At 51.3% G+C, this 22,093-nt stretch overlaps 1 protein-coding gene across 4 annotated transcripts in view; it reads right to left on the bottom strand.

The window, feature by feature from the left end:
* Nucleotides 1-3,116: 3,116 nt before the first annotated feature.
* Nucleotides 3,117-22,093, bottom strand: part of LOC142304428 (sodium/potassium-transporting ATPase subunit beta-2-like) — a 307,300-nt gene continuing 288,323 nt past the window's right edge. For 3 of the 4 annotated variants that reach the window (XM_075346773.1, XM_075346772.1, XM_075346770.1), the window contains 5 exons: nt 19,073-19,180; nt 18,734-18,939; nt 16,159-16,230; nt 9,873-9,986; nt 3,117-6,460 (listed from right to left, as the gene is read on the bottom strand). In XM_075346773.1, coding sequence (XP_075202888.1) covers nt 6,299-6,460; nt 9,873-9,986; nt 16,159-16,230; nt 18,734-18,939; nt 19,073-19,180 — 662 coding nt within the window. In that variant the 3' untranslated portion in view covers nt 3,117-6,298. The remainder of the gene's footprint in view (nt 6,461-9,872; nt 9,987-16,158; nt 16,231-18,733; nt 18,940-19,072; nt 19,181-22,093) is intronic. The other variant, XR_012753095.1, reaches the window with a different exon arrangement.

The following is a 22,093-nucleotide window of genomic DNA, read 5'->3' as shown; positions in this document are numbered from 1 at the left end:
TCACCTTTTCAGCTGTTAATCTTCATCACTTCCCTTTGTGTCTTTAAATACCCTCACTTCCGCTTATTCTGTGCTGGTGACAGATCTAATACCTTTAAAGGCCGCTTTACAAGCTGCGATATCGTGACCGATATCGCTAGCGTGGGTACCCGCCCCCATCGGTTGTGCGACATGGGCAAATCGCTGCCCGTGGCGCACAACATCGCCCAGACCCGTCACACTACTTACCTGCCCTGCAACGTCGCTGTGACTGGCAAACTGCCTCCTTTCTAAGAGGGCGGTTCGTTCAGCGTCACAGCGACGTCACAGCTGCGTCACTGGACCGCCGCCCAATAGAAGCGGAGGGGGCGGAGATGAGCGGGACGAACATCCCGCCCACCTCCTTCCTTCCGCATTGCGGGCGGGAGGCAGGTAAGGAGAGGTTCCTCGTTCCTCCTTGTCTGCTGCCGCAGGAGCGACGAACAACATCGTTACTGCTGCAGCAACGATATTCGAGAATGGACCCCCATGTCACCGATGAGCGATTTTGCACATTTTTGCAACGATGCAAAATCGCTCAAAGGTGTCACACGCAACGGCATCGCTAAAGCGACCAAATGTGCATCACAAATTCCGTGACCCCAACGAAATCGCTTGAGCGATGTCGCAGCGTGTAAAGCGGCCTTTTCAAGTCTTTAGTGCAAGTAGCCGGCTTGTATTTGCAGAACCCATGGGGCAAGGGGTTAGCTACTCGTCGCTGGGCTCGATGATGTCGGGTCTGGGGATGTCACGGGTGGTCCTTCCTGCCCGGTTTCATGGCCCCTAGGTGTATAATAAAAGAAGGGGGTTGGGGATGATGATAGTGGAGGATTTATGTCATGATGCCACCTGCGGTACGCGGCCAGTAAATAGCCCCCCGCTGCTGTCGCCGTCCTCCGGAGCTGATGGTAGTAGCAGTTAAGATGTTTCTGCTCCCCACAGGTGGAGTGGGCCCCGGGGAGGATGATGAGGAGAGTAGTAATGTCAGGCACCGAAGCGAGGGGTGCCGGCAATGAGAGGCGGACACAGTCCCTGCGGGTTCAAGGTCTCTTTACTCACAGTCCTGGTTTCACCCGTAAGATGCCGAACACCTCCGTGATGGGCCCCGACCAATCCCAAATCCGTTGGAGGTCAGAACCGGTACAGTGGACGGTAGGCTTTTCCTCTTTGCGCTTGTAAAAGTTGATCCCTGACACTTGAAGCTTCTTGGGGTTAAAGAACCCCGGTTCTTTAGAAAATGTTTACTCCCGTCCCGTATGCAGGCGAGTCCGTTGTGGGGCCTGCCATGGAACACGACCCCGGATCCTATCTGGCACTGTGCTCCGGGAACTGTGGGGGCCGGAGGGACATGCAATCCCTCTGGCCTGCAGATTTTGATGGACATCTTGAAGTATAATCCACCCTAGGATTCTGCACCCTGCACTGCACCAGTCCCGAGTAAGCAATGAAGCTCTCCCCTCGGCAGCAGAATTGTCTCCTGCGTCCCACCAGAGCAAATGGTGAAATCTGACTGCTCTCTTCCTCTCCTGCTGGAGAACTCCCTAACTGTTGTGTTGCTCCTAACTCCCCCTGGTGGCTGCTCCACCCATCCCAAGTTCCCACCACTAGTGGATTGGTGATCCCAGGTATAGTGGTATTCTAAAGACCCAACCACGTTGGTGACCCCTTTTAACCCAAACCTAGCCCAGTCCACGGTAAAGGAGGGCAACCTACTGTGTTTGTGAATTGGTGGGTTGTGAAACCGGTACTGACCTCCTCCAGACCCAGGATGAGTACCGCACCTTAAGTGAGGTGCAGTACCATGTGGCGACTGCAGCCACATATTCATCTGGAGAAACTGTTGATGTTGCAGTTCTTCTCCTTTGGTAATCTGAAGATAACATTCTCTGTGTGATCTTTAGAGCTTAGTGGGGTTCACTAAGTGCTCATCCTATCCGTTCCCTACCTAGGGCCTACTTAAGGGTCAGCCAGCATTAGATATTTGGCACGGCCCATAGGTGCAGAACCTGTCTAAGGTGGTGAGGGAAGCCAGTGACCAGCGGTAGGTTTGGTCAGGGGTCACCATCTCCTCTTCCCTAGACAGAGGGTTTCTCTTCCCTTTTGCTTGGTCCTTACACATACCTCCATACCTAGCATGACAATGGATGATTAGGGCATTCCATCACCATCATCCAGAGAGACCTGGTCCTGAGAGTCCAGAGGCCCCTCAAAGAGGGAGGGGTACTGTCACATGGTGATTGGCTCTAAACTCACCAATTGTCATGGCGGCATTTGACACTGTTCAAACTGTAGTGTCTGACACTCCACACTATGCCTTCTTTGGTACTTCTGAGTTACACAGACAGGCTCGGTCATCGACCAGCTGTGTTCTCATTAGTAATCGGACTTGCAGGAGTTAATTTCTGCTAGCCTGCTGGATACCTCTCCTCACATGTTATAGGAGACTTATCACAGTCACCTCCTACCTTTTAAAGATGAAGTTGCCTGTCTACCCATGCCGACTATAACTTTACTTACACTGGTGCGTGTACTGTTGTATCCCAGTCCTGCAGGTGATTACATTGCTTTGTGAGTGGAGTTGTTGTGGAGTTCTCTCGTCATCTTGTTGTTTCCTCCCTGCTCTTATTTTCCTCCTTATCACTTGTTGTCGAATACCTCTGTGTGAGTGTGTTGTGTGATAGAGTTTTGGTTTCCTCTGTTTGTCCTGATCTGTGGATTCTACCATTACTGTCCCAGCCCTCTCCTGAGGTATCAGATCAGGGCTGTACAGGAGCAGGGCAAAGAAGGCGGCCCAGACATCGTCACCACTAGACGTATCTCTGGGATTAGGGACAGCTAGGGGTCCCCTTGCCTGAGGGCCAGTTTAGGAGCCCTGGTCCCGGTTATACCATCACACCCCATGATGCCTTTTAAGAAAATTTTAAATTTATGGATGGTTGGAAACCCAATTCTTGGGGGGGGGCCCTCCATCATTGGGATGATTCCACCTGTTTGCGGCATCCAATAAGGTAGGATGTGGGGAGTTGAGTTCTGGTGCTTTCCTGTAGACCCTTTTACAGCAGCAGCCGCTGATAATAAACAGAGATGGAGACAAAGAGTAGAAAACCATAAATGTTCTTTAATGATACAAGTACACAGCGGACGTGTCTGGTGGATGCACATTAAATATATTATATACACACATATATATATATACAGGGTAGGGTCAGTATACGGGTGTGGGGAGAGGGCAGGTTCATGGAAAAAGTAAAATTTGGACAAAAGGTCATCCACTGATAAAACAGCAGCAGGCGACTAGGATTGATTTGAAAGTGACCACTTTAGCAACAGTCCTCAGTGCCAAGACAGCATCTATGTGGGGGACACCCGTGGTAGGAGTCATGGGGTGGCGGTTCTGGCAGTGATGTTATATGGAGGGCACACCCGTGGTAGGAGTCATGGGGTGGTGGTTAAGCCAGTGATGTTATATGGAGGGCACACCCGTGGTAGGAGTCATGGGGTAGTGGTTCTGGCAGTGATGCTATGTGGAGGGGACACCCGTGGGGTAGGATTCATGGGGTGGCGGTTCTGGCAGTGATGTTATATGGAGGGGGCACCTGTGGTAGGAGTCATGGGGTGGTGGTTCTGGCAGTGATGCTATGTGGAGGGGACACCCGTGGTAGGAGTCATGGGGTAGTGGTTCTGGCAGTGATGCTATGTGGAGGGGACACCCGTGGGGTAGGATTCATGGGGTGGCGGTTCTGGCAGTGATGTTATATGGAGGGGGCACCTGTGGTAGGAGTCATGGGGTGGTGGTTCTGGCAGTGATGCTATGTGGAGGGGACACCCGTGGTAGGAGTCATGGGGTGGTGGTTCTGGCAGTGATGCTATATGGAGGGGACACCCGTGGTAGGAGTCATGGGGTGGTGGTTCTGCCAGTGATGTTATATGGAGGGCACACCCGTGGTAGGAGTCATGGGGTGGTGGTTCTGGCAGTGATGCTATATGGAGGGGACACCCGTGGTAGGAGTCATGGGGTGGTGGTTCTGCCAGTGATGTTATATGGAGGGCACACCCGTGGTAGGAGTCATGGGGTGGTGGTTCTGGCAGTGATGCTATATGGAGGGGACACCTGTGGTAGGAGTCATGGGGTGGTGGTTCTGGCAGTGATGCTATATGGAGGGGACACCTGTGGTAGGAGTCATGGGGTGGTGGTTCTGGCAGTGATGCTATATGGAGGGGACACCTGTGGTAGGAGTCATGGGGTGGTGGTTCTGCCAGTGATGTTATATGGAGGGCACACCCGTGGTAGGAGTCATGGGGTGGTGGTTCTGGCAGTGATGCTATATGGAGGGGACACCTGTGTAGGAGTCATGGGGTGGTGGTTCTGCCAGTGATGCTATATGGAGGGGACACCCGTGGTAGGAGTCATGGGGTGGTGGTTCTGCCAGTGATGCTATATGGAGGGGACACCTGTGGTAGGAGTCATGGGGTGGTGGTTCTGCCAGTGATGTTATATGGAGGGCACACCCGTGGTAGGAGTCATGGGGTGGTGGTTCTGGCAGTGATGCTATATGGAGGGGACACCTGTGTAGGAGTCATGGGGTGGTGGTTCTGCCAGTGATGCTATATGGAGGGGACACCCGTGGTAGGAGTCATGGGGTGGTGGTTCTGGCAGTGATGCTATGTGGAGGGGACACCCGTGGTAGGAGTCATGGGGTGGTGGTTCTGGCAGTGATGCTATATGGAGGGGACACCTGTGGTAGGAGTCATGGGTGGTGGTTCTGGCAGTGATGCTATGTGGAGGGGACACCCGTGGTAGAAGTCATGGGGTGGTGGTTCTGGCAGTGATGCTATATGGAGGGGACACCCGTGGTAGGAGTCATGGGGTGGTGGTTCTGCCAGTGATGTTATATGGAGGGCACACCCGTGGTAGGAGTCATGGGGTGGTGGTTCTGGCAGTGATGCTATATGGAGGGGACACCCGTGGTAGGAGTCATGGGGTGGTGGTTCTGGCAGTGATGCTATATGGAGGGGACACCCGTGGTAGGAGTCATGGGGTGGTGGTTCTGGCAGTGATGCTATATGGAGGGGACACCTGTGTAGGAGTCATGGGGTGGTGGTTCTGCCAGTGATGCTATATGGAGGGGACACCCGTGGTAGGAGTCATGGGGTGGTGGTTCTGCCAGTGATGATATATGGAGGGGACACCTGTGGTAGGAGTCATGGGGTGGTGGTTCTGCCAGTGATGTTATATGGAGGGCACACCCGTGGTAGGAGTCATGGGGTGGTGGTTCTGGCAGTGATGCTATATGGAGGGGACACCTGTGTAGGAGTCATGGGGTGGTGGTTCTGCCAGTGATGCTATATGGAGGGGACACCCGTGGTAGGAGTCATGGGGTGGTGGTTCTGGCAGTGATGCTATGTGGAGGGGACACCCGTGGTAGGAGTCATGGGGTGGTGGTTCTGGCAGTGATGCTATATGGAGGGGACACCTGTGGTAGGAGTCATGGGTGGTGGTTCTGGCAGTGATGCTATGTGGAGGGGACACCCGTGGTAGAAGTCATGGGGTGATGGTTCTGGCAGTGATGCTATATGGAGGGGACACCCGTGGTAGGAGTCATGGGGTGGTGGTTCTGCCAGTGATGTTATATGGAGGGCACACCCGTGGTAGGAGTCATGGGGTGGTGGTTCTGGCAGTGATGCTATATGGAGGGGACACCCGTGGTAGGAGTCATGGGGTGGTGGTTCTGGCAGTGATGCTATATGGAGGGGACACCCGTGGTAGGAGTCATGGGGTGGTGGTTCTGGCAGTGATGCTAAATGGAGGGGACACCCGTGGTAGGAGTCATGGGGTGGTGGTTCTGGCAGTGATGCTATATGGAGGGGACACCCGTGGTAGGAGTCATAGGGTGGTGGTTCTGCCAGTGATGCTATATGGAGGGGACACCCGTGGTAGGAGTCATGGGGTGGTGGTTCTGCCAGTGATGTTATATGGAGGGCACACCCGTGGTAGGAGTCATGGGGTGGTGGTTCTGCCAGTGATGTTATATGGAGGGCACACCCGTGGTAGGAGTCATGGGGTGGTGGGGTGGTTCTGGCAGTGATGCTATATGGAGGGGACACCCGTGGTAGGAGTCATGGGGTGGTGGTTCTGGCAGTGATGCTATATGGAGGGGACACCCGTGGTAGGAGTCATGGGGTGGTGGTTCTGGCAGTGATGCTATATGGAGGGGACACCCGTGGTAGGAGTCATGGGGTGGTGGTTCTGGCAGTGATGCTATGTGGAGGGGACACCCGTCTATGAGTTGATCCTCAGTGTGAAGATCACTCTCCCCTGGAACTTGTCCCGCTCATCCTGGTTGTTGATGTTGGCTGCGTTGACACGACACTCCACCGTGTGGTCCATGTCACGACTCACATTCAGGAACTTCACAGCCACAAATGGTTGTGTGTAGTTCTTCTGTGTGGAGAAAAGAATATTCGTCAGTCGAGTCAGAAAATGAAGTTTTGGTTTATGTTAAACGGAGAGGACCAAACAACTTGGACGTACGTCTGTGCTCAGAGGTCACCTCTCATAGATGTTGCCATGCGATCTATCATTACCACCTCTCGGAGTCCTTCCACAGAAGCTTTCCCTATGTTGTGCCTTGGATTGCTGGTATAGTATCTGCACACCTGTGTCTTGGTGACCAGCTTTCCATAGTGCGACTGCTCTTACTGTAGTGACGCATTTACATTAACAGTGCCTGAGTTCCCACCTTTGAGGCCACGTAGTAATTGCCTTGTGACAGAGAGAGTAGTATCTTATGACAGAATAACAGAGGGAGCGCCACCTTGTGACGGAGGGAGCGCCGCCTTGTGACGGAGGGAGCGCCACCTTATGACGGAGGGAGCACCACCTTATGATGGAGGGAGCGCCACCTTGTGACGGAGGGAGCACCACCTTATGATGGAGGGAGCACCACCTTATGATGGAGGGAGCGCCACCTTATGATGGAGGGAGCGCCACTTTATGATGGAGGGAGCACCGCCTTATGATGGAAGGAGCGCCGCCTTATGATGGAGGGAGCGCCGCCTTGTGACGGAGGGAGCGCTGCCTTATGACAGAAGGAGCGCCACCTTATGATGGAGGGAGCACCACCTTATGATGGAGGGAGCGCCGCCTTATGACGGAGGGAGCGCTGCCTTATGACAGAAGGAGCGCCACCTTATGATGGAGGGAGCACCACCTTATGATGGAGGGAGCGCCGCCTTGTGACGGAGGGAGCGCCGCCTTGTGACGGAGGGAGCGCTGCCTTATGACAGAAGGAGCGCCACCTTATGATGGAGGGAGCGCCACCTTATGACGGAGGGAGCGCCACCTTGTGACGGAGGGAGCGCCGCCTTGTGACGGAGGGAGCGCTGCCTTATGACAGAAGGAGCGCCACCTTATGATGGAGGGAGCACCACCTTATGATGGAGGGAGCGCCGCCTTGTGACGGAGGGAGCGCCGCCTTGTGACGGAGGGAGCGCTGCCTTATGACAGAAGGAGAGCCACCTTATGATGGAGGGAGCGCCACCTTATGATGGAGGGAGCGCCACCTTATGATGGAGGGAGCACCACCTTATGATGGAGGGAGCGCCGCCTTATGATGGAGGGGGTGCCACCTTATGATGGAGGGAGCGCCACCTTATGATGGAGGGAGCGCCACTTTATGACAGAAGGAGCGCCACCTTATGATGGAGGGAGCACCACCTTGTGATGGAGGGAGCGCCACCTTATGATGGAGGGAGCACCACCTTGTGATGGAGGGAGCGCCACCTTATGATGGAGGGAGCACCACCTTATGATGGAGGGAGCACCACCTTATGATAGAGGGAGCACCACCTTGTGATGGAGGGAGCGCCACCTTATGATGGAGGGAGCGCCACCTTATGATGGAGGGAGCGCCACCTTATGATGGAGGGAGCGCCACCTTATGATGGAGGGAGCGCCGCCTTATGATGGAGGGAGCGCCGCCTTATGATTGAGGGAGCTCTGCATTGTGACGGGGGAGCCACGACCTATGAAGGAGGGAGCGCCACCTTATGATGGAGGGAGCACCACCTTATTATGGAGGGAGCACCACCTTATCATGGAGGGAGCACCACCTTGTGATGGAGGGAGCGCCACCTTATGATGGAGGGAGCGTCACTTTATGATGGAGGGAGCGCCACCTTATGATGGAGGGAGCGCCACCTTATGACAGAAGGAGCGCCACCTTATGACAGAAGGAGCGCTACCTTATGACAGAAGGAGCACCACCTTGTGATGGAGGGAGCGCCACCTTATGGAGGGAGCGCCACCTTATGATGGAGGGAGCGCCACCTTATGATAAAGGGAGCACCACCTTATGATGGAGGGAGCGCCGCCTTATGATGGAGGGGGTGCCACCTTATGATGGAGGGAGCGCCACCTTATGATGGAGGGAGTACCACTTTATGACAGAAGGAGCGCCACCTTATGGAGGGAGCACCACTTTATGACAGAAGGAGCGCCACCTTATGATGGAGGGAGCACCACCTTGTGATGGAGGGGGTGCCACCTTATGATGGAGGGAGCGCCACCTTATGATGGAGGGAGCACCACCTTGTGATGGAGGGAGCGCCACCTTATGATGGAGGGAGCACCACCTTATGATGGAGGGAGCACCACCTTATGATAGAGGGAGCACCACCTTGTGATGGAGGGAGCGCCACCTTATGATGGAGGGAGCGCCACCTTATGATGGAGGGAGCGCCACCTTATGATGGAGGGAGCGCCACCTTATGATGGAGGGATCGCCGCCTTATGATGGAGGGAGCGCCGCCTTATGATTGAGGGAGCTCTGCATTGTGACGGGGGAGCCACGACCTATGAAGGAGGGAGCGCCACCTTATGATGGAGGGAGCACCACCTTATTATGGAGGGAGCACCACCTTATCATGGAGGGAGCACCACCTTGTGATGGAGGGAGCGCCACCTTATGATGGAGGGAGCGTCACCTTATGATGGAGGGAGCGCCACCTTATGATGGAGGGAGCGCCACCTTATGACAGAAGGAGCGCCACCTTATGACAGAAGGAGCGCTACCTTATGACAGAAGGAGCACCACCTTGTGATGGAGGGAGCGCCACCTTATGGAGGGAGCGCCACCTTATGATGGAGGGAGCACCACCTTATGATAAAGGGAGCACCACCTTATGATGGAGGGAGCGCCGCCTTATGATGGAGGGGGTGCCACCTTATGATGGAGGGAGCGCCACCTTATGATGGAGGGAGTACCACTTTATGACAGAAGGAGCGCCACCTTAGCACCACCTTGTGATGGAGGGAGCACCACCTTATGGAGAGAGTGCCACCTTATGATGGAGGGAGCGCCACCTTATGATGGAGGGAGCGCCACCTTATGATGGAGGGAGCACCACCTTATGATGGAGGGAGCGCCACCTTATGATGGAGGGAGCGCCACCTTATGATGGAGGGAGCACCACCTTATGATGGAGGGAGCACCACCTTATGATGGAGGGAGCGCCACCTTATGATGGAGGGAGCACCACCTTATGATGGAGGGAGCACCACCTTATGATGGAAGGAGCGCCACCTTATGATGGAGGGAGCGCCACCTTATGACAGAAGGAGCGCCACCTTATGACAGAAGGAGCACCACCTTGTGATGGAGGGAGCGCCACCTTATGGAGGGAGCGCCACCTTATGATGGAGGGAGCGCCACCTTATGATGGAGGGAGCGCCACCTTATGATGGAGGGAGTGCCACCTTATGATGGAGGGAGCGCCACCTTATGATGGAGGGAGCTCTGCATTGTGACGGGGGAGCCACGACCTATGAAGGAGGGAGCAGGTAGGACACTCACCTGAGCTCTGTTCCCATAATACGGGAAATACATCAGGTCAATGCTCCCCAGAGTGTTATTCATCAGACCCGGATAGTAGAGCCGACTGCCCAGGAGATTGTCATTCTCAAAATTCTGGGGAAGAAGAATTTATGAAAACAGATTATCCCAAAGAAGAGGAGGAGTGACAGCTCAGCTCAGCACACAGCGCAGGCCTGGAGCTGGAGATCGTCTATAGAACGACTGCAGTCACAGCAGCATATAGCACTTATCATCTATGCACAGCGGACACCTATATCATAAATAGCAGCCATCACATACATTACCACACAGGTGACCACAATAAATTGTATAATACCTGCCACCTGTACATTATATGATATTGCCTGGTTGACATCTCTATACAATTATATACCTTACACCTATACATTGTATTAGAAATATCACCTCTACCGTATATAATGTCACACACCTGATCCCACAAGTCTTCACACCCCATGAACATTTCCACATTATCTCACCTTACACCCACAATTTTATTGGGATTTTCTGTGATACCAACACTAAGCGCAAGAATCTGTGATGTGTAAAGGAAATGATTCCTGGTTTTCTAAATATTTTATACATAGAAATCTGAACATTGTATTCAGCCCCCAGAGTCAGCGCTTTGTAGGACCATCTTGCTTTGTCTTGCATTAGTATTCAGCCCCCAGAGTCAGCACTTTGTAGGACCACCTTGCTTTGTCTTGCATTAGTATTCAGCCCCCAGAGTCAGCACTTTGTAGGACCACCTTGCTTTGTCTTGCATTAGTATTCAGCCCCCAGAGTCAGCATTTTGTAAGACTTTTTCCTCTGTCTTGCATTTGTATTCAGACCTCGTTGTCAGCACTTTGTAGGACCCCCTTCCTTTCTGTCTTGGATTAGTATTCAGCCCTTGGAGTCAGCAGTTTATAGGACCGCATTCCTCTGTCTTGCGTTTGTATTCAGGTCTCATAATCACACTTTGTAGGACCACTTTTCTCTGACTTGCATTTGTATTCAGCCCCCGGACTCAGCACTTTATAGGACCACTTTTCTCTGTCTTGCATTAGTGTTCAATCCCGGAGTCAGTACTTTGTAGGACCACCTTCTTCAGTCTTGTGTTTGTGTTCAGACCTCTGATCTGAACCCTCCATTGTAAATCTGCAGGATGTTGAGGGTTGTTGTCCTGCTGGAAGGTGAACCTACACCCTGATCTCATGTTTTCTGCTGCCACTCAAAGGTGTTCCTCCAGAATTACCTGTATTTAGCTCCATCCATCTTCCCATCAGCTCTGACCAGCTTCCCTGCCCCTGGTGAAGAAAAGCCTCCCCACAGCAGGATGCAGCCTCCACCATGTGTGATGGTGGGGATGAGGTTTTCAAGGTGCATTATTAGTTTTCCGCCACACACAGTATTTTATATTTAGCCCAAAAACTTCTGCTTTGATCTCATCTGACTGGAGTCCCTTCTTCCACTGCTCGCTGGGTCCCCTACATGACTTCTTCTTGCCACTCTTCCATAAAGGGCAGATTTTTGGAGTCCATGACCAATAGTCGTTCTGTGGACACATTCTCCCCCTGAGCTGTGATCTCTACTCGTCCTGTGGACACATTCTCCTCCTGAGCTGTGATCTCTGCTCGTCCTGTGGACACATTCTCCCCCTGAGCTGTGATCTCTACTCGTCCTGTGGACACATTCTCCTCCTGAGCTGTGATCTTTGCGTCTCCTCCAGTCACTTTGGGCCTCTCTGCTCATCAGTGTTCTTCTTCTTGGTATGTCAGTCTCGCAGGGCCGCCATGTCTTGTAGGGCTGCAGATGGACTGTTCTTCCATTTTTGGTAGATGGATTGAGCAGTGCTCTGTAAGATGTTCAGAGCTTGGGCTGTTTTTTTTTTATAACCTAACCCTGCTTTCCTCTTCTCCTCAACTTTATCTCTGACCTGTCTGGTGGGTTTCTTGGTTTTCATGATGATTGTTGATCCCTGATGTTCTCACAAAAAACTCTGAGGCCTTCACAGAACAGCTGTAGCTAAACTGAGAAAAAAAATCACAACCAGATGAAGGAAATGTGACCACTGGGGGCGACGAGTCACGTGGATCATCACCTACATAGTGCTCCTATCACATAAATACCAATAACATACATTTAAATTTGTGGGTTTACATGAAATATGTGGAAAAGTGCATGGGTATGAATACTTTAAGGCACTGTATATATTATATAATGCCGTACAGATCAGACATCTGTATATTATATAATATGTCACCTGTACATTACTTAATGACACAGACATGACAACACCTACACTTTATATAAGGGACTCACATCCTACTATTTCTTTTAAAGAAAAGTGCAAGCAGCAGATCTAATACGGTGTTTGTGCAACATTTAGAAGGACTGTATAGGGAAGTCGTGTTATGTGGGGGTGAGTGAAGCTTTATCATCTAACCATCACAGACTCACCTATAGGGATTTAGCTACGCGGGGACTCATTTATATAGGGACTCATCTATGCGGGGACTCATTTATATAGGGACTCAGCTATGCAGAGAATCAGCTAAATAAAGTCTCAGCTACGCGGGGACTCATCTATGCGGGGACTCATCTATGCGGGGACTCATTTATATAGGGACTCAGCTATGCAGGGAATCAGCTAAATAAAGGCTCAGCTACGCGGGGACTCATCTATGCGGGGACTCAATTATATAGGGACTCAGCTATGCAGGGAATCAGCTAAATAAAGGCTCAGCTACGCGGGGACTCATCTATGCGGGGACTCATCTATGCAGGGACTCATTTATATAGGGACTCATTTATATAGGGACTCAGCTATGCAGGGAATCAGCTAAATAAAGTCTCAGCTACGCGGGGACTCATCTATGCGGGGACTCATCTATGCGGGGACTCATCTATGCGGGGACTCATCTATGCGGGGACTCATCTATGCGGGGACTCATCTATGCGGGGACTCATCTATGCGGGGACTCATTTATATAGGGACTCAGCTATGCAGGGAATCAGCTAAATAAAGTCTCAGCTACGCGGGGACTCATTTATATAGGGACTCATTTATATAGGGACTCATCTATGCAGGGACTCATTTATATAGGGACTCAGCTATGCAGGGAATCAGCTAAATAAAGTCTCAGCTACGCGGGGACTCATTTATATAGGGACTCATTTATATAGGGACTCATCTATGCGGGGACTCATTTATATAGGGACTCAGCTATGCAGGGAATCAGCTAAATAAAGACTCAGCTATGCGGGGACTCATTTATATAGGGACTCATTTATATAGGGACTCAGCTACACAAGGACTTAGCTACGCGGGGAGTTAGCTATGCGGGGACTCATTTATATAGGGATTCAGCTATGTTGGGACTAATTTATATAGGGACTTAGCTATACGGGGACTCATTTATATAGGGACTCAGCTATGCAGGGACTCCACTATGCAGGGAATCAGCTATATAGAGACTCAGCTATGTGGGGACTCATTTATATAGGGACTCAGCTATGCGAGGACTCAGCTATGCGAGGACTTAGATATGCAGGGAATCAGCTAAATAAAGACTCAGCTATGCGGGGACTCATTTATATAGGGACTCATTTATATAGGGACTCAGCTACACAAGGACTTAGCTACGCGGGGAGTTAGCTATGCGGGGACTCATTTATATAGGGATTCAGCTATGTTGGGACTAATTTATATAGGGACTTAGCTATACGGGGACTCATTTATATAGGGACTCAGCTATGTCGGGACTCATTTATATAGGGACTCAGCTATGCAGGGACTCCACTATGCAGGGAATCAGCTATATAGAGACTCAGCTATGTGGGGACTCATTTATATAGGGACTCATCTATGCGGGGACTCATTCATATAGGGACTCAGCTATGCAGGGAATCAGCTAAATAAAGACTCAGCTATGCGGGGACTCATTTATATAGGGACTCATTTATATAGGGACTCAGCTACACAAGGACTTAGCTACGCGGGGAGTTAGCTATGCGGGGACTCATTTATATAGGGATTCAGCTATGTTGGGACTAATTTATATAGGGACTTAGCTATACGGGGACTCATTTATATAGGGACTGAGCTATGCGGGGACTCCACTATGCAGGGAATCAGCTATATAGAGCCTCAGCTACGCGGGGACTCATCTATGCGGGGACTCATCTATGCGGGGACTCATCTATGCGGGGACTCATTTATATAGGGACTCAGCTATGCAGGAAATCAGCTAAATAAAGTCTCAGCTACGCGGGGACTCATTTATATAGGGACTCATTTATATAGGGACTCATCTATGCGGGGACTCATTTATATAGGGACTCAGCTATGCAGGGAATCAGCTAAATAAAGACTCAGCTATGCGGGGACTCATTTATATAGGGACTCAGCTACGTTGAGACTAATTTATATATGGACTCAGCTACACAAGGACTTAGCTACGCGGGGAGTTAGCTATGCGGGGACTCATTTATATAGGGATTCAGCTATGTTGGGACTAATTTATATAGGGACTTAGCTATACGGGGACTCATTTATATAGGGACTCAGCTATGCAGGGACTCCACTATGCAGGAAATCAGCTATATAGAGACTCAGCTATGTGGGGACTCATTTATATAGGGACTCAGCTATGCGAGGACTCGGCTATGCGGGGACTTAGATATGCGGGGACTCGGCTATGCGGGGACTCAGCTATGCAGGGAATCGGCTAAATAAAGACTCAGCTATGCGGGGACTCATTTATATAGGGACTCATTTATATAGGGACTCAGCTACGTTGAGACTAATTTATATATGGACTCAGCTACACAAGGACTTAGCTACGCGGGGACTCATTTATATAGGGATTCAGCTATGTTGGGACTAATTTATATAGGGACTTAGCTATACGGGGACTCATTTATATAGGGACTCAGCTATGTGGGGACTTATTTATATAGGGACTCAGCTATGCGGGGAATCCACTATGCAGGGAATCAGCTATATAGAGACTCAGCTATGTGGGGACTCATTTATATAGGGACTCAGCTATGCGGGGACTCGGCTATGCGGGGACTTGGCTATGCGGGGACTTGGCTATGCGGGGAATCAGCTATGCAGGGAATCAGCTATGCGGGGACTCATTTATATAGGGACTCAGCTATGCAGGGACTTGGCTATGCGGGGACTCAGCTATGCAGGGACTTGGCTATGCGGGGACTCAGCTATGCGGGGAATCAGCTATGCAGGGAATCAGCTATGTGGGGACTCATTTATATAGGGACTCAGCTATGCGGGGACTCCACTATGCAGGGAATCAGCTATATAGAGACTCAGCTATGTGGGGACTCATTTATATAGGGACTCAGCTATGCGGGGACTCGGCTATGCGGGGACTCGGCTATGCGGGGACTCGGCTATGCGGGGACTCGGCTATGCGGGGACTCGGCTATGCGGGGACTCGGCTATGCGGGGAATCAGCTATGCAGGGAATCAGCTATGCGGGGACTCATTTATATAGGGACTCAGCTATGCAGGGACTTGGTTATGCGGGGACTCGGCTATGCGGGGACTCGGCTATGCGGGGACTCGGCTATGCAGGGAATCAGCTATATAGGGACTCAGCTATGTGGGGACCCATTTATATAGGGACTCAGCTATGCAGGGACTCGGCTATGCGGGGACTCAGCTATGCGGGGACTCGGCTGTGCGGGGACTCGGCTGTGCGGGGACTCGGCTGTGCGGGGACTCGGCTATGCGGGGACTCGGCTATGCGGGGACTCGGCTATGCGGGGAATCAGCTATGCAGGGAATCAGCTATGCAGGGAATCAGCTATGCAGGGAATCAGCTATGCAGGGAATCAGCTATGCGGGGAATCAGCTATATAGAGACTCAGCTATGTGGGGACCCATTTATATAGGGACTCAGCTATGCAGGGACTCGGCTATGCGGGGACTCGGCTATGCGGGGACTCGGCTATGCGGGGACTCGGCTATGCGGGGACTTGGCTATGTGGGGACTTGGCTATGCGGGGACTCGGCTATGCGGGGACTCGGCTATGCGGGGACTCGGCTATGCGGGGACTCGGCTATGCGGGGACTCGGCTATGCGGGGAATCAGCTATGCAGGGAATCAGCTGTATAGGGACTCCTCAAAGCTCTGCCTCTTACCGTCTCATTTACCACACTTTTTAGCTTCTGAAGACAATAAAGAGAAAAGAGTCTGAGACTTCATAGAAAGGAGATAGAATTGAGCGTCCACCGGAGACGTCTGAGACTCACCTTCCCGGAACAGTTCACGGTGATAGAAGTTAGAGATATCTCCGGAATAGGTTTTGGTAAGAAATGTATTACCTGTGAACAGACATGCAACCAGAAATTACCATCATGAAGAATTGAGGATTGGGAGTGGAACGGCAGGGAGGGAAAGAGAAGGGACACACGGATCAGCAGGGAGGGGAAAGAGAAGGGACACATGGATCAGCAGGGAAGGGAAAGAGAAGGGACACATGGATCAGCAGGGAAGGGAAAGAGGGGACACATGGATCAGCAGGGAAGGGAAAGAGAAGGGACACATGGATCAGCAGGGAAGGGAAAGGAGGGAACACTTGGATCAGCAGGGAAGGGAAAGGAGGGAACACATGGACTGGTGAGAGGGGAAGGGAGGGGACGCGTGGAATGGAGGGGAAGGGAGGGGATGTGTGGGAGGTGAAAAAAGGGGAGCTGTTGATCAGTAGGAGAGAAAGAGAGGGGACATGTGGACCGGTAGATAAAGGGAGAGACATGTAAGGGAAGGGAGGGCAAGAAAGGAGACATGTGGACTGGGATGAAGAAAGGGGATGTGTGGACCGATAGGAAGGGAAGAGAGAGAATGTGTGGACCTATAGGAGGGGAAGAGAGAGAATGTGTGGACCAATAGGAGAGGAAGAGAGACAATGTGTGGACCGATAGGAAGGGAAGAGAGAGAATGTGTGGACCGATAGGAGGGGAGGAGAGAGGATGTGTAGACCGATAGGAGGGGAGGAGAGGGGATGTGTAGACCGATAGGAGGGGAAGAGAGGGAATGTGTAGATCGATAGGAGGGGAAGAGAGGGAATGTGTAGATCGATAGGAGGGGAGGGGATGTGTGGACCGATAGGAGGGGAAGAGAGACAATGTGTGGACCAATAGGAAGGGAAGAGAATGTGTGGACCAATAGGAGGGGAAGAGAGACAATATGTGGACCGATAGGAAGGGAAGAGAATGTGTGGACCGATAGGAGGGGAGGAGAGAGGATGTGTAGACCGATAGGAGGGGAGGAGAGGGATGTGTAGACCGATAGGAGGGGAAGAGAGGGAATGTGTAGATCGATAGGAGGGGAGGAGAGGGGATGTGTGGACCGACAGGAGGGGAAAAGAGAGAATATGTGGGCCGATAGGAGGGGAAGAGAGGGGATGTGTGGACCTATAGGAGGGGAAGAGCGAGAATGTGTGGACTAATAGGAGGGGAAGAGAGACAATGTGTGGATCAATAGGAGGGGAAGAGAGACAATGTGTGGACCGATGGGAGGGGAGGAGAGAGGATGTGTAGACCGATAGGAGGGGAGGAGAGGGGATGTGTAGACCGATAGGAGAGGAAGACAGGGGATGTGTGGACCGATAGGAGGGGAAGAGAGAGAATGTGTGGACCAATAGGAGGGGAAGAGAGACAATGTGTGGACCGATAGGAAGGGAAGAGAATGTGTGGACCGATAGAAGGGGAGGAGAGAGGATGTGTAGACCGATAGGAGGGGAAGAGAGGGAATGTGTAGATCGATAGGAGGGGAGGAGAGGGGATGTGTGGACCAACAGGAGGGGAAGAGAGGGAATGTGTGGACCGATAGGAGGGGAAAAGAGAGAATATGTGGACCGATAGGAGGGGAAGAGAGGGGATGTGTGGACCTATAGGACGGGAAGAGCGAGAATGTGTGGACTAATAGGAGGGGAAGAGAGAAGATGTGTAGACCGATAGGAGGGGAGGAGAGGGAATGTGTAGACCGATAGGAGGGGAAGACAGGGGATGTGTGGACCGATAGGAGGGGAAGAGAGGGGATGTGTAGATCGATAGGAGGGGAAGAGAGGGGATGTGTGGACCAATAGCAGGGGAAGAGAGAGAATGTGTGGACCAATAGGAGGGGAGGAGAGGGGATGTGTGGACCGACAGGAGGGGAAGACAGGGGATGTGTGGACCGACAGGAGGGGAAGACAGGGGATGTGTGGACCGATAGGAGGGGAAGAGAGGGGATGTGTGGACCTATAGGTGGGGAAGAGAGGGGATGTGTGGACCGATAGGAGGGGAAGAGAGGGGATGTGTGGACCTATAGGAGGGCAAGAGAGGGGATGTGTGGACCGATAGGAGGGGAAGAGAGGGATGTGTGGACCAATAGGAGGGGAGTAGAGAGGATGTGTGGACCAATAGGAGGGGAAGAGAGGGGATGTGTGGACCGATAGGAGGGGAAGAGAGGGGATGTGTGGACCGATAGGAGGGGAAGAGAGGGGATGTGTGGACCAATAGCAGGGGAAGAGAGAGAATGTGTGGACCAATAGGAGGGGAGGAGAGGGGATGTGTGGACCGATAGGAGGGGAAGAGAGGGGATGTGTGGACCGATAGGAGGGGAAGAGAGGGGATGTGTGGACCGATAGGAGGGGAAGAGAGGGGATGTGTGGACCGAAAGGAGGGGAAGAGAGTGGATGTGTGGACCGATAGGAGGGGAAGAGAGGGGATGTGTTGACCGATAGGAGGGGAAGAGAGGGGATATGTAGACCGATAGGAGGGGAAGAGAGGGGATGTGTGCACTGATGGGAGGAGACACATATTTGATATGATATTAGAGGCTCACCCTGTTCATCTTTATGAGCACACATGGCGCACCATCTCTATATCCGAATGTCGGGTCATCAATCCCAGAACAGTTTTCCAGTTTTTGGCGTAGAAACCAGCAAGCTTTCTTTGGGTAATTTCTCACGTCTCCGGTGTCTTCCTGATTGTTGTACACCCCGCTGGTGCAGTTGATGCCTCTCTCCTCCTGCGCGGTACTGTTATAGTCTTCGAAAGAGTGAAAAGTGAAGCTTATTATTCGCCATTTCACGGTGGTGCCGTAGCCAGGGAGCATGGAAGTAGGTGGGGTGGTTAACTTCCATGACAAGTCCACAATTGTGCAGTGAAATGTTCCCCTTACCTTCCAGCAGGCTCCGGAGGCCTTCCTTATACTTCTCCCAGCTGCTGTTCTGTGACGTCAGGCTATACACCACCTCCAGGGTGTCCAGCTTTGGGCGGATCATGAGCCCTGATGAAAATGTGAGAGCAAAGAATCATAGAAAAACATTTCTGATATGTACATTATTATAATGAATCTATCTATGCAGTTGTGCCAATATAACTCATTTTTAGATCTGCCCTATCAAACACATTTCATCCCCCAAAAGGATGCCCCCTTCAGGCTGTATTTAGCCTGGAGACGCCTTTCATCTGTCCTGCTGTAGCTCCAGTGTTGCTAGTCAATCATGCGCTGTGTAGTCGCTCTCCGCTGACTTCTTGCACAGCTCTGCTCTCCCTCCACCGCTTACATAGGGACGTCTACCCATGCATTCCGCTCTATGCCTCTGTGCACTGTCGGTTCCTGTATAGTACCTTGCTCGTATAGTACCTTGCTCATTTTATCTTCTGCCATCTACATCAGTATAGGTGATTCTTGGTTTATATCATTGTTAGCTGGTTTCTAGCAATACTCCACTCTCCATCACTCTTCCACAATGGAGCTTGTAACACTGATGTCATGCAAAACTGCAAATGCTACTTTGTAGTTGCATATAGCAGAGGATAATCCTCTGACATATGTGTGACCAGAGTGGCATTTGCAGATTTGAATTCTAGATCTGTCAGCAGCAAGCATTGAACACAGCAAAGTTCAGCAGATCTGGACTGTATGGTTATTACAGGTTCTATTTTGGAGGAGAGCAGGAGAGTTAAGCCTGCTTTACACGTGTCGATTAGTTGTGCGATCGCACCCGCCCCCATCGTTTGTGTGGCATGGGCAATTTGTTGCCCGTGTCGCACAATGCTGTAACCCCCCGTCACATGTACTTACCTTCCAAACAACCTCGCTGTGGGGGGCGAACATCCACTTCCTGAAGGGGATGGGACGTTCGGCGTCACAGCGACTTCACACAGCGGCCGGCCAATAGAAGCGAAGGGGTGGAGATGAGCGGGATGTAAACATCCCGCCCACCTCCTTCCTTCAGCATTGCCGGCGGGATGCAGGTAAGCTGTGTTCATCGTTCCCGGGGTGTTACACGGAGCGATGTGTGCTGCCTCGGGTACGATGAACAACAGGACGTGCAATTTTTAGAAAATGAGCGACGTGTCAGCGATGAACGAGAAGGTGAGTATTTCTGCTCGTTCATAGCTGTCACACGCTACGATATCACTAACGATGCTGGATGTGCGTCACTTACGACGTGACCCCAACGACATCTCGTTAGATATATCGTAGCGTGTAAAGCCCGCTTTAAGCTCTGCTAGAAACCAGCTAACAATGATGTGAAACCACACAGGCAGCCATACTCATATAGATGACAAAAGATACGATCGGTCAGGCAAGGTACTAAACAGGATCAGAGTGCACAGAGCATAGGGTGAGTTCTACAGTTAGGCTCGATGATAACTCAGAGAGTTGGGGCTTGTCAGGAGAAGGGGAGGGGAGAGGCAAGGGGCCTGCAGCACTGAGGAGAAGCAGGTGATGCTGGAAAATGAAGGTTTAGAAAGTAAGGATAGCCCTGTCTATTCAGCTATGTGAAGATGGATGCACAAAGGGGTAGAAAGAGATAAATGAACACAAAGGTACAAGAATGAAATCTTATGTTTAGCTTAGTCTGTATATGACAATATGTATTAATTTACTGTGATTTGTGAGAAATAAAGCGATTATGGCAATAACCCTTTAATCCTACAAAGATACCATTGCAAGCCTGGCCTCCAGCATGAGTTAACTCCGGACAGACCTCCGCCCTGAGCTGGTGCACATTAGGGCAGGCAGCTATGGGCCTCCTCATGGCACATAGCGATTGAGGCTCTCCTTCTACCTTCCAGTTTTTACTAGGGTGGGGACATCTCTTGTGTGACCACTTGATCATTTAATATCTACTGTTGTATAAAGGACCTTAAATGATGTGGATGAAGCATTTCCACCTCCTGTAAAAAGTAGATAGAACATCAGCCATCTGGTGATAGAAAATGCAGCAATAAACTTAATTCCACTGCAGAACTTTCTATATGCTTTGTAACGCTTAATGGATGGACGACATCAGATCTGTTTTCTAATGTTGGTCTGATTGTGAGGCTAGATCACTGTCACACGGAGATTTTTTACAAACTTTGCCATTTGTGATGCGGTGGGTTCTGTTCAGACTACAGATTGTGACACTTTGCCCTATAACTTCTCTGGTGTCAGATCAACGCTAGCAGACCCGGGCGTTGACCTGCACAGTGGTAATTCATAGGCAGGCTAGCAGGAGTTAATCTCTTCTAGTCTTCTTGTTATTCTCCTTTGATCACATGTTGTGAAGAAGCCAATCGCATCTGCTCCCCTCCTATCTATGCTGGCTAGATCCTTCCACCTATAGTTTATCTTAGCTGGTCTGGTGAGGTATTGTGATCTAGACTATCTGGTGATTGTAGTACTTGTTCCTGAGTGCGGCTTTGGAGGTAACCCATGTTGCCTTTTTGTTGTTACCTTCCTGCTCTTGCATTACTCCTCAGCCTCTCAGTGTTTATTCCTGTGTGCATGTGCAATGTATTAGATTTTTGGTTCTCCCTTGTCTAGTGGGAGGGAAGTATCAGAGTAGTACTAATCAAAACCATAGCTAGGAGCGGGACTCAGACATTTCCACCATCAGGAGTAACCCTGAAGTTAGGAATAGCCTAGGGTCCCCTAGTATGAGGGACAGCATAGCAGCCTCTGTTCCTCACTATCCTAACAGTCACCTCGTGACAATCCCTTGGGTCTTGTGTTGCTCTGTCCTGATACGATGTAGACTGTGAGCAACATTTCACCCCAGAGGCAGGGCAGTGTTCACCCAGGACACATGCCTGTTAGCTCCATCCTCGTCATTCCCACCAGAAAAACAACTGTTCTTGATGAAGGCTGGAAGGAAGATGCAGGGCCCCCTTCCCTTGAAAAGTATGTGCCCCCCAACCTCTG

Source organism: Anomaloglossus baeobatrachus, chromosome 4 (assembly GCF_048569485.1).
Source record: "Anomaloglossus baeobatrachus isolate aAnoBae1 chromosome 4, aAnoBae1.hap1, whole genome shotgun sequence".
NCBI classification, from domain to species: Eukaryota; Metazoa; Chordata; class Amphibia; order Anura; family Aromobatidae; genus Anomaloglossus; species Anomaloglossus baeobatrachus.
The sequence above is the reverse complement of the archived record's forward strand: the minus strand, read 5'-3'. Positions and strand labels throughout refer to the sequence as shown.